At 36.9% G+C, this 12,983-nt stretch overlaps 1 protein-coding gene across 4 annotated transcripts in view; it reads left to right on the top strand.

Annotated features, from left to right (window-relative positions):
* The window catches only part of ATF6 (activating transcription factor 6), a 163,439-nt gene that overhangs the window by 10,729 nt on the left and 139,727 nt on the right, over nt 1–12,983 (top strand). For all 4 annotated transcript variants that reach the window (XM_010331242.3, XM_003943380.4, XM_074390220.1 and 1 more), the window contains 3 exons: nt 1,119–1,225; nt 10,362–10,491; nt 11,056–11,259. In XM_010331242.3, coding sequence (XP_010329544.1) covers nt 1,119–1,225; nt 10,362–10,491; nt 11,056–11,259 — 441 coding nt within the window. The remainder of the gene's footprint in view (nt 1–1,118; nt 1,226–10,361; nt 10,492–11,055; nt 11,260–12,983) is intronic.

Here is a 12,983-nt window from a genome sequence, read left to right as displayed (position 1 = left end):
CTTAGTTGCTTAAAACAACCACCATTTTATTAAATTGCTAGAATCTATGGGTCACAAATTTTGACTGGGTGCTCCGATGGCACGTCTCTGCTCCATGATGTCCAGACCACAACTAGGGAGATTCGAAGACTGTAGTAGCTTGACATTTGGGGGCTGGAATCATCTTGAGGTTTCTTCACTCATATGTGCAGCGCCTGGGGTGGAATGACTTGAAGACTAGGACTATGAACTGAAGTGCCTGCATAGGGCCTCTCTCTGTGGCATGGTGTTCACAAGCCATGGTGGTCTCAGGGTAGTCAGACTTCAAAGGCTCCAAGTGTGAGTGTTCCAGCACACAAAGCAGAGGCTGCATTTCCAGCCTCAGAATTCACATAGCATTACTTCTGTCTTTTCTTGATTGAAGGAGTCAAGCCCACCTAAATTCATATGCTGGGGAAATGGACTCTACTTCTTGGTGGGGAAGTTGCAAGATCACATTATAGAAGATCACGAGGGAAGATCATGCCGGATGGTAGATATTATATGGCTAATTCTGGAAAACACAGTCTGCCATCCCTACCCTGTTCTATCTTTGACACCAAGGGACATTGCCTGGGCCATAGTTGCTCAGTATATTTTTATAGGATACATTCATGGTTTAAAAGATAGGAACATTTTTTATGAGTTTAAATTGTATTGTCAAACATGCTTTCCACAATAATTATTTCCTGTTTCTTTTTTTAAATTAAATTTTTAGGAATCTATAATATTTTGCATGTGGTATAATACTCATAAGGTACAAAAATCTGTATAGTAGAAAAATGTCTCCTGCTTTTATTCCTCAGCCAACAAGTTCTGCTTTCCAGAGACAACCGCTGTTACCAGTTTCTTCTGTTTACTCTTCCAGAGAATTAGTACAGATGCAAGTGTACACACACGCAGCCCTCCCCACACATACATAATTTGTTACACAAGTGTAAGCATACTAGATACTGCATCTTGCATTTTCACTTGTTGTATTTTGGTGACCTTAGCTTCCATATCTGATTGAATTTTAAAATATTTTACTTTCTTTCTTGTTCATTTTATTCTAAGTTTTTGTTGTCCAGTGGGTAAAACCTTTCCTCTATGTTTTCCAGTTAAAGATATTAAGGCAGAACCTCAGCCACTTTCTCCAGCCTCCTCAAGTTATTCAGTCTCGTCTCCTCAGTCAGTGGACTCTTATTCTTCAACTCAGCATGTTCCTGTGAGTAGCCAGTCTTTTACAATGATTTTGGTTATAATGCTATCTGGAAAATAGATATATGGGGGAGACAGTTAACATTTATTGAATACTACCATGAGTTTTATTCTCTCATTTAATGAGGGTTGAACTGAGACTCAAGAAAGCCCGTGGGAGCTAGACAGTTGTTAGTGCCTTTGGTTTTGCCCTCTTTCCCTTCTGTTCATGCCTCCATAATTTCATTGTTTCATTGCATTTTAACAGTATCCAGTATTGTTTTGTCTATTGGCTTACTGTCTTCTCCCTGCCTTTCTTTCTCCTTCCTGTTAGAATACACGTTCTTTATATATGAACATAGAAGAATGTAATATGGTCAGTCTTTATATCTCTTTAGCCACAGAATCTAGAATGATTGCCTTAGTTTGGGAATGCCTAGTGCTACCTTTAGAAGGGGCTAGTTTTTTTTTTTTTTTACTTTGGGCTCTGGGGTACATGTGCACATCCTGCATCCTGCAGGATTATTGCATAGGTACATGCATGCCATGGTGGTTTGTTGTCTCCATCCCCCCAACCTCCTCCCTGCCTACGTCAGGCATTTCTCCCAGTGTTATCCCTTCCCATCCTCCACGCCCCCCCACCCCTCGCCACTGTCCCTCTCCTCCCCGAAATAAGAGAGGACACAAACAGATGGAAAAACAGTCTATGCTACTGGTTAGGAAGAATCAGTACTGTGAAAATGGCCATAATGCCCAAAATAATTTATAGATTCAATGCTGTCCCCATTAAGTTACCATTGACCTTCTTCACAGAACTGGAAAAAACCACTTTAAATTTCATATGGAACCAAAAGAGAGCCGGCATAGCCAAGACAATCCTAAGCAAAAAGAACAAAGCTAGAGGCATCACACTACCTGACTTGAAACTATACTACAAGGCTACAGTAATCAAAACAGCATGGTACTGGTACCAAAACAGAGATATAGACCAATGGAACAGAACAGAGACCTCAGAAGTAATGTCACACCTCTACAACCATCTGGTCTTTGACAAACCTGACAAAAACAAGCAATGGGGAAAGGATCCCCTGTTTAATAAATGGTGTTGGGAAAACCGGTTAGCCATGTGCAGGAAACTGAAACTGGACCCCTTCCTTACACCTTATACAAAAATTAACTGCAGATGGACTAAAAATTTAAACATAAAAACTAACTTCATAAAACCCTAGAAGAAAACCTAGGCAACACCATTCAGGACATAGGCATAGGCAAGGACTTCATGACTAAGACACCAAAAGCCAAAATAGACAAATGGGATCTAATTAAACTTAAGAGTTTCTGCACAGCAAAAATCATTAGAGTGAACCAGCAACCAACAGAATGGGAAAAAATTTTTGCAATCTACTCATCTGACAAAGGGCTGATATCCAGAATCTGCAAAGAACTAAAGCAGATTTACAAGAAAAAACAAACAAGCCCATTCAAAAGTAGGCACAGGATATGAAGAGACACTTTTCAAAAGAAGACATATATGCGGCCAACAAACATACGAAAAAATGCTTATTGTTTGTCATTGGAGAAATGCAAATCAAAACCACATTGAGATACCATCTCACGCCAGTTAGAATGGTGATCATTAAAAAATCTGGAGACAACAGATACTGGAGAGGATGTGGAGAAACAGACACACTTTTACACTGTTGGTGCGAGTGTAAATTAGTTCAACCATTATAGAAAACAGTGTGGTGATTCCTCAAAGGCTGATGTTTTTATAGAAGTGCCGTAGCTCTTTAAGAATGCTTCTGCTCTGTGTCCAGACAAAAGCCCTCAGGCCAGGAAAAGGAAGTACCTGATTTAGGTACTTTTTAGAATGGGGAAGGGGAAAGTATAAAAATAAAAAATTCAAATAATATTTTAGTATATTGTATGTGCTATAAGTTGTTTGTTCCTGCCGGCTCTACATTTAGTTACTAAATCCTGGTGGTTTTATGCACATGTTAATTCAAGGATTCATCTTTTCTGTCCTGCCAGGCCATCACCATCTCACCTGGATGAAGTCAATAGGATTTTAACTTGTCTGTTAGCCTGCCAACTACTCAAACCTTTCTTAGCAGAGGAATCTTCAAAGAGCAATATTTCAGTATCACAAGCTTGACTGTATCAGTCATTTTCTTAAAACCTTTTAATAACTTCCCAGCCCCTACAAGGATGAAATTTAAATTCTCAAGAGTACTAGGCCCCTATGATCTGTTCCTCATTTACCTTTCCAGTCTCCTTTCTTGCTCTCCCCACCTACTTCCACATTCCCCTTAACTTGAGCCCTGTGAGAGTTCCTGCCTGAGAGCTCTATGCACTCCACTCATTCAGCCACTGTGCCAGGCGCTGTTCCAGATGCTGGCAGTGAACAACAGCAGTGACATCGCTGCTCTTACAGTTCTAGGTTTTCGTACATCCTCTTTCTTCTGCCTAGAATAGCCCCATTTATTTCTTATCTTGGAAAACTCATCTTTCAAGTCCCAGTTCAAAAATTACTTCCTTTATGAAACTTTTCTCTGATTGCTACTATTTGTAGCTCTCTGAGGTCCCGTCCCACAATTTCGCCAATGATTTAATTTTTTTAGAATTAATAATTTATTTTCAAAGTCAAAATTACATAATAAGATATATTCAAAAAAACCTGGTTTCTATCCTTGTCATTTCTGTACTTTTTTACACAAAAGGCAGCATAGTATATACCCTGTTCTATACCTTGCTTTTTTAGCTTAGCAGGATAACTCTAATTTCAGAGTATATAATTTTCCCATGATGCTACATAATATTTCATTGTATGGCCATATCATGCTTAATTCAGTGATTTCCTTATTGATGAGTATTTGTGTTGGTTTTAGTCTTTTCTCGACTCAGATAACCAGTGCATAAGTCTTTTCCAGACTCGAATAAGCTGTAGTAAATAACCTGGTACATAAGTCACTTCATATTTTTACCAGGATGTTTTTGGGATATATTCCAAGAGGTGGGATTGCTGACACCAGGGTAAATACACTTGAATTTTGCTAGATATTGACAAATTTCTCTCTATAGGGGTTGTAAAATTTTACATTCTCATCAGCAGTATCTTAGAGCGCCTGTTTTCCCATCATCACTCCACAATAGGTTTTATTTTATATTTCTTTTATTATAAGTATGGTTAAATATCTGTTCATGTATTTTATATGTTTAAGGCCTATTTGCATTTCTTTTTTTTTTAAATGAACTGTCAGTTCAAATTTTTGTTCATTTTTTAATTGAATTATATTGGTCTTTAATATTTTAGGTGCTTTATTATATATTGGGGTTATTAGTCCTTAGTTTGTGGAATAAGCTGGAAATATTATTTATTTATTTATTATTTATTTATTTATTTTTTGAGACGAAGTTTCGCTCTTGTTACCCAGGCTGGAGTGCAATGGCGCGATCTCGGCTCACCGCAACCTCCGCCTCCTGGGTTCAGGCAATTCTCCTGCCTCAGCATCCTGAGTAGCTGGGATTACAGGCATGCGCCACCATGTCCAGTTAATTTTTGTATTTTTAGTAGAGATGGGGTTTCACCATGCTGACCAGGATGGTCTCGATCTCTTGACCTCGTGATCCACCTGCCTCGGCCTCCCAAAGTGCTGGGATTACAGGCTTGAGCCACTGTGCCCGACCTATTTATTTATATTTTAAAGTTGGGGTTTCACCATGTTGGTCAGGCTGGTCTTGAACTCCCGGCCTCAGGTGATCCGCCTGCCTTGGCCTCCAAAGTTCTTGGATTACAGGCGTGAGCCACCACACTTGGCCTAAGCTGGAAATATTTTTTCCCCAATTTTTCTTCTGTCTCTTTATTTCTGGTGTTTATTTTCCCCAGGTATACTGTTTTCTACAGCCAAATTATTGATCTTTTCTTTTATTGCCTCTTTTTTTGTCACTCAAAGGAAGGTTTTTTACCACTCAGAGGTTATAATTCATTCATGTTTTTATTCTTATTTTTTGTTTATGCTAATTTTTTTGTTTGGAACAATCTCAAATTCACAAAAGTGTTGTGAGTACATTCCGAATAATTTGTTTTTCCCTTATGCACTTGAGAGTAAGTTGCTAGTCCAATGCCCTATCACTCCAATACTTTAGTGTCTGCTTCCTACAAGTACACATATTTTTTTAAATAGCCATAATACAAGCACAAAATCAGAAAATACATTGACATGTTACTATAATCTAACCTTCAGCTCTCATTTAAATTGTGCCGGATATCCCAGAGGTGTCCTTTAGACTATCAAAAGGATCCAGTTCAGAATCAAGCATTGCATATAGTTGTCTTGTCTTTTTAATCTTGTTCAGTGTGAAACACTTCTTCATTAATCCTTGACTTTCTTTACCTTGTCACTTTTGGGGATTAGGGGCTGGTCGAAGAATATTTCTCAGTTGGGTTTGTCTCATGTTTCCTTAGGATCGGATTCAGGTTTTATGTCTGTGGCAGGAATGTCACAGAAGTGCTGTGTCCCTCTCATTTACTTTTGATAACCCGATTTTGATTTTTTCTAATACTGATGATGTTCACTTTGATCACTTCGTAGATGGTGTCTGCCAACCTATTCCATTGCGAAGTTGCTTTTTCTCTCTTTGCCATAAATATTTTGTGTGGAAGATACTTTAAGACTATGTAAAAATGTCCTGTTTCTTTTTATTTGTTCACTTATTTGTCAATATCAGTATGGACTCATTGTTTCTTATTTTATCCAACAGATTTATAATCCATTACTATAATTATTTATTCTGATCTTACATTGTCTTGGATTTGCCAGTGAGGATCCCTTCAAACCAGTTCTTATGTTCTTTTAACATGTCTCCTTTGGTCTCTGACATCTTACACCAGGCTGTCTCCCATGTGGATGCCACCTTCATTCTGCTCTGACTCCTCATGGCAGGCTGCCTACCATATCAGTGCCCCCTCTACAGTTCTTGGACCCTGACATTCCACCAGGCTGCTTCTCTGCATGGGTGATGGTCTTGCTCTGCGTCATCTAGTGGTGTAGGATAAAATTATTCAGGAAAGAATATTTTTTTTCTAAGTGACTATGAATATGTATTTATCATAAGATATTCTTTTTAGCATTTAGATCTCTGATCTATTTGAAATTACCCTTGTGTATGATACGAGATACAAATCCAATTTTATGTTTTTCCAAATGAATATCAAAAGGATTATTCTAGTACAATTTATTAAAAAGTTCATCTGATTTCAATTATATGCATATATTTTAAATTTATGTAAATGATATAGTAGATATCTTTGTATTATTTACTTTTAAAAATCAGCACAGTGTTTTTGGGATCAATTCCTATTGCTCTGTGTACATCAAATCTGTTGCATCTAACTCTGAACAACATTCAAGTATGCATTCACTACATTTTACTTACATCATAATGAATATTTAAAAAGATATTTCCTTGTGGACTCGTGAGAAATCCAATTTATGCCTAGAGTTGCTGGGTGGTAAAATGTGCAGGTATTTAATTTGACAGGTGCTTGCATATTGCTCTCAAAGATCATCATAGTACTCTGTAGGCTGGCAGCAGTGCCTGAGGATCCCTGTGACTACTCTTCTGATGCTTGGCATTGTCTGGCTTTAATTTTTGCCCCATGGCACAATATGTTTTGTTGTTGTTTGCATTTACTTTGTTTTATTTTGTATTTCTTTTGTTATTGTATTCAACATTTCTTTAGATTCTTAAGAGCTTTTTGTACTCTTTTTCCTTTATACATTGTTTCTTCCTGTCCGTTGCTCTGTGTACATCAAATCTGTTTTATCTAACTCTGTACAACATTTAAGTATGCATTCACTACATTTTACCTACACCACAATGAATATTTTAAAAAATGTTCCCTTGGAGACCCATGTGAGAAATCCTTTAGGGTATATACCTAGAATTTCTACTCAGTTGTTGTCTTCTTGTTTATTTGTAGGAATTCCTCGTATATTTGAAATAGTAAACTCTTGTTGGATTTAGACATTGCCTACATCTTTTCCCTTTCTGTTACCTGTTAACTTTGTAGTTTTTATTAAGTATAAATAGTTAATTTTGAATTACTTAGGCTTATCTTTATTTTCTTTTCCTTTATGGTTTATTTTTGAAGTTGTTAAGAAGTCCTTCTATGTTTTTAGGTTACAAAGATAATCTTCATTTTCTTCTGTTAACTATATGGTTTACCTTTCGCATTTAGGTTTCTTAATACTCTTAGAGTTCACTTTAATGTGTGGTGTTAGGTAGGGATCTATCATTAGGTAGGGATCTAGTTTTAATTTTCTCTATAGAAGTGAACCAGTTTTCCTAACTGTATTATCTTTATAATCATTTGTAATCATTCTATTCAACAATGTTTGTGTACCTCTCTGTTTACTCAGATCTTCTTTTATGCCTCTTAGTTCAGTTGTGTAGTTTTCTTCATATAGATCCTGCACATTCTTTAGAAAATTTCTAGGTATTTTGTAATTGTTATTACCATTGTGAATGAAATACTTATTTATTTGTTTTATTTAAAAATCTTTTTTACTTGTAATTTTTCTGGGTACATAGTAGGCATATATATTTGCGGGGTGCATGAGATGTTTTGACACGGCATGCAATGTGAAATAATTAGATCATGGAAAATGGGGTATCCATCCCCTGAAGAATTTATCCTTTGTGTTATAAACAATCCATCCAGTTACACTCTTTTAGTTATTTTTAAATGTACAGTTAAGCTCTTACTGAGTATAGTCACCCTGCTGTGCTATTAAAGAGTATGTCTTATTCTTTCTCCTTTTTTTTTGAGATGGAGTCTTGCTCTGTCACCCAGGGTGGATTGCAGTGGCACGATCTCAGCTCACTGCAACCTCCATCTCCCAGGTTCAAGCAATTCTCTGCCTCAGCCTCCCGAATAGCTGGGATTACAGATGCCTGCTACCACGCTTGGCTAATACTTGTATTTTTAGTAGAGACAGGGTTTCACTATCCTAGCCAGGCTGGTCTTGAACTCCTGACTTTGTGATCTACCCACCTTGGCCTCCCAAAGTGCTTCGGTTACAGGCATGAGCTACCGTGCCCAGCAGCTTTTTTTTTTTTTTTTTTTTTTTTTTAAAACCCATTAACCATCCTCATTTCACTACCAGCTTCTCACTACCTTTCTCAGCCTCTGGTAACCATCCTTCTACTCTGTGTTCATGATTTCAGTTGTTTTGGGTTTTAGGTCCCACAAATAAGTGAGAACATGTGATGTTTGTCTTTCTGTGCCTGGCTTGAAATATTTATTTTTTTATTATGTTTTCTAAGTGAGTATTATTAATACAGTATTTTCAAGGTCAAATTTTTTTTCCAGTGGATTGTTACAGTGCTTCTAGTACATAGCATATTACCTTGCTAAAACACACTCTGTCTTTTTTGTTTTAATGTTTTTTAAAATTTCCTTTTTTTGGTGTAATTATACTAGAATTACAGAAAAAGCAGGTATCTTTTTTTTATCTTGACTTTAATAGTAATGCATTCAGCATTGGCTTTTGCTGTATAATTACTCATAGCTTTTTAATATTAAGAAAATATTCCTCTAATCCTTGTTTTCTAGGATTTTGTTGAGAAATACTTGTCGAGTTTTATCGAATATCTTTCAAGCATCAATCAAAGGCCGTGAAGAGAATAGTCTCCTCCCGTGTTCTTTTATACTCTTTGGTTTCTTGGAAATATATTTTAATACACTCTACATATTGCTCAGCATACGTGCTGAGTAGGTGTTAAGGATGAATGAAGATGCAGCTCTCACTCTCACCAGTGAGACTGAGCGTGTCTCTTTCTCTCATATCCTCTCCAGGTTGTTTTAATTTTTCTTGTGATTAAAAAAAAAACTTTAAATTTGTCTTGGCTACCATTTGCATTTCCTTTTCAGTGAAATGGCTGTTCCTGCCCTTTGCTTGTTTTTCACAAACATTTTCTCCCAATATGTATCTTTTAACTTTGTTTTGAGTCTAGTTTTTATTGTTAAATATTTTAATTATTATTTGTTCAAATCTATTTTTTCTTCCTTTATGGCTTCTGGGTGTTTTGATATAAGAGGGTCTGCAACATCCTGAGAGTAAACAAGTATTCTCTTAAATTTTCTTTTTATGTTATAATCTTATAGATTATTTTGAAGATGGTATGAAGCAGAGATTATGTCTATTGCCTGATCATACATGCCATCTTTTCTGTCTGAATTGAATTGCTGCTTTTATCCTGTGTTTCTTTTTATTCTAACAAAATGAGACAGAGTCACTGAATATTAAAAGACTTCGGAAAAATTCGAATGTTACATTTATGTATCTCAATCACTATGAATTCACTCACTAAATTAAAGAAAATAGCACTGCTGGCTGGGCAGGGTGGCTAATATATGTAATCCTAACACTTTTGAAGGCCGAGGTGGGCAGATCATATGAGGTCAGGAGTTCGAGAGCAGCCCAGCCAACATGGTGAAAGCTGGGTGTGGTGGCACACGCCTGTAGTCCTAGTTACTCGGGAGGCTGAGGCAGGAGAATCGCTTGAACCCAGGAGGCAGAGGTTGCAATGAGCTGAGATTGCATAACTGCGCTCCAGCTTGGGCAACAGAGTGAGACTCTGTTTCAAAAAAAAAAAAGAGCACTGCTCCATTCATGCATCTTTCTTTTATAACATTTAGAACAAAGGCAGTATTGCAAAATAGAAAAGGATAAAAATAAAAATATTTTGCTTTTGATATTCTTTTAAGACTAAAAGAGATTATGGGGAAAGGATATTGGCATTTTAACTGCAACCTTATAATGATACTGAATGTGTGACTAGGAACCGTGTGTGTGTGTGTGTGTGTGTGTGTGTGTGTGTGTGTGTGTAGTTTGTGCAAAGAAATGTAGAAACAATTGTATCTTTAATGTAATGGGATAGCATAGACTTACTCTGCATTTTGAGTTATTTTTCCTTTGGTGTTGATGGCTCATGCTGATAGTCACTTGGTACTTAATATATAGATACAGTTTCTAGGATACCTTTCCCTTGAAGTTACCTTGAGGTATTTTTCTGTTCATATATGGGTCTCTTCTCTTTCTGTGCAATTTACTGCTTAAGGATTGTACTCATCAATTTTTGTTTTAATTTTGCTACAGGAGGAGTTGGATTTGTCTTCTACTTCTCAGATGTCTCCCCCTTCCTTGTATGGTGAAAGCTCTAATAGTCCCTCTTCAGCAGAGCCACTGAAGGAAGATAAGCCTGTCACTAGTCCTAGGAACAAGACTGGTATTACTCTGTCTCCTAACTTCTGTTATTTCTATTTCAGATTGAGGTTAGGTTCCATTTCTTTAAAAGAAAATGCTGGATTAAGTATATGTTTATTAAGCTGGCTATTTTGTTTGTTGTGATTACTGTGGAGAGGAAAGGGGAGAAATAATCTTTGGTTGTCTCTGTCTTTTTATGTGAAAGATACTTTAAAATAGACTCAGACCCCATCATTTTAAGGACAGATTTCAAAGTTTCAGTTAAAGATAACTGAATGGAGGGCCATTCGACTATGACGTTTGTTACCTCATTAATCTCTGGGCTTTATTCTGTGATTTTAGCTATTCTCCTTTACCAGTTAGTATGTCCCATTCCCCAAACTGCAGCTTGGTTATAAAAGAAGGTAATTTTAAGTACTTTTCTTCAGTTCATTCAGGTATATGTATAGTAGCTATGCTTAAACTCCAGTTAAAGATTGTTACTCAGAAGTTAAGATAATGTGTAGAGAAAGGTATGTGATAGAATCTGTTTTTTAGGGCTTGTGTAATTGCCTTCAAGTTGACTTGTGGTCTGGTTTTTCTCCAGAAAATGGACTGACTCCAAAGAAAAAAATTCAGGTGAATTCAAAACCTTCGATTCAGCCCAAGCCTTTATTGCTTCCAGCAGCACCCAAGACTCAAACAAACTCCAGTGTTCCAGCAAAAACCATCATTATTCAGACAGTACCAACACTTATGCCATTGGCAAAGCAGCAGCCAATTATCAGTTTACAACCTGCACCCACTAAAGGTACCTGAGCAGAATTTAAGGCTGTGTATGTTTATTTGGAGGGCAGTAAGGGTAGTGTCATATGATTTGTTTTAATTCAGGTTATAATTTCTGAGCACATGCTTATGTCAGGAATGTCTTTAGTTCTGAGAAAGTTGCAGAGATGACTAATGGGTGCTTTGTGTCACAAAAAGGGAGATAGCTCTCCAGACCAGTTACATCTGATGGTTATTTTGAAAATCTGGGACACTTTCTTGGTGCCATTTTATTCTGGTGGATAAAATATAGACACACACAAATTTTTAGCTAGTTGACGGTTAGAGTTCAGGTCATCCAGATTTTTGTGGCTGTCAATTTCTTTTGTTTTTAAGGAGTGTTTAAAATAATAGGGTCCATATCAGGTGTGTTATAGCAATAGAATCAAGCCCTTAACTCTGAGGAGTCTGCATGGTTTAGTAAACAGGATATTGACTTGGTCATTACAAGGAGACCTGAGCTCTGCTTTCATTTAGCTAAGAATTTGTGCATTTCTGTATTTTATCCACTAGATGGCGTCATATACTTGTGCTTCTACAAGAGGTTTAGGTTATTGAAAGAAGTTCAAGTCTGAGGATTTGGTACTATTAAGATATGGGCCTGTAGTCTCAGCTACTCAGGAGTCTGAGGTGGGAGAATTACTTGAACCCAGAAAGTGGAGGTTGCAGTGAGCTGAGATGGTGCCACTGCACTCTAGCCTGGCAACAGAGTGAGACTCCGTCTCAAAAAAAAAAAATTAAAAAAAAAATTATAAATAAATAAATATATATATATATTTCGTGTGTGTGTGTGTGTGTGTGTGTGTGTGTGTGTGTGTGTATGTATGTATGTGGGGTTAAATGCCCCAATTAAAAGACACAGGCTGGCAAATTGGATAGTCAGGACCTATCTGTGTGCTATATTCAGGAGATCCATCTCATGTGCAGAGAAACACATGGGATCAGGGAATATTTACCAAGCAAATGAAAAGCAGAAAAAAGCAGGGGTTGCAATCCTAGTCTCTGATTAAACAGACTTTAAACCAACAAAGATCAAAAAGGACAAAGAAAGGCATTACATAATGGTAAAGGGATCAATGCAACAAGAAGAGCTGACTATCCTAAATATATATGCATCCAATACAGGAGCACCCAGATTCGTAAAGCAAGTTTTTAGAGACCTACAAAGAGACTTAGACTCCCAAACAATAATAGTGGGAGACTTTAACACCTTACTGTCAGTATTAGATCAACGAGACAGAAAATTAACAAGGATATCCAGGACTTGAACTCAGCTCCGGACCAAGCAGACCTAATAGACATCTACAGAACTCTCCACCCCAAATCAACAGAATATACATTCTTCTTAGCATCACATCACACTTACTATAAAATTGACCACATAATTGGAAGTAAAACACTCTTCAGCAAATGCAAAAGAATGGAAATCATAACAAATAGTCTCTCAGACCACAGTGTAATTAAGAAACTTATTTAAAACCGCACGACTATGTGGAAACTGAACAACCTGCTCCTGAATGACTACTGGGTAAATAACAGAATTAAGGCAGAAATAAATAAGTTCTTTGAAATCAATGAGAACAAAGAGACAATGTACCAGAATCGGTGGGACACAGTTAAAGCAGGGTTTAGAGGGAAATTTATAGCACTAAATGCCCATGGGAGAAAGCAGGAAAGATCTATAGTTGACACCTTAATATCACAATTAAA

Source organism: Saimiri boliviensis, chromosome 19 (assembly GCF_048565385.1).
Source record: "Saimiri boliviensis isolate mSaiBol1 chromosome 19, mSaiBol1.pri, whole genome shotgun sequence".
NCBI classification, from domain to species: Eukaryota; Metazoa; Chordata; class Mammalia; order Primates; family Cebidae; genus Saimiri; species Saimiri boliviensis.
Note: the sequence above shows the minus strand (reverse complement) of the source record. Positions and strands in the feature narration are given on the sequence as shown.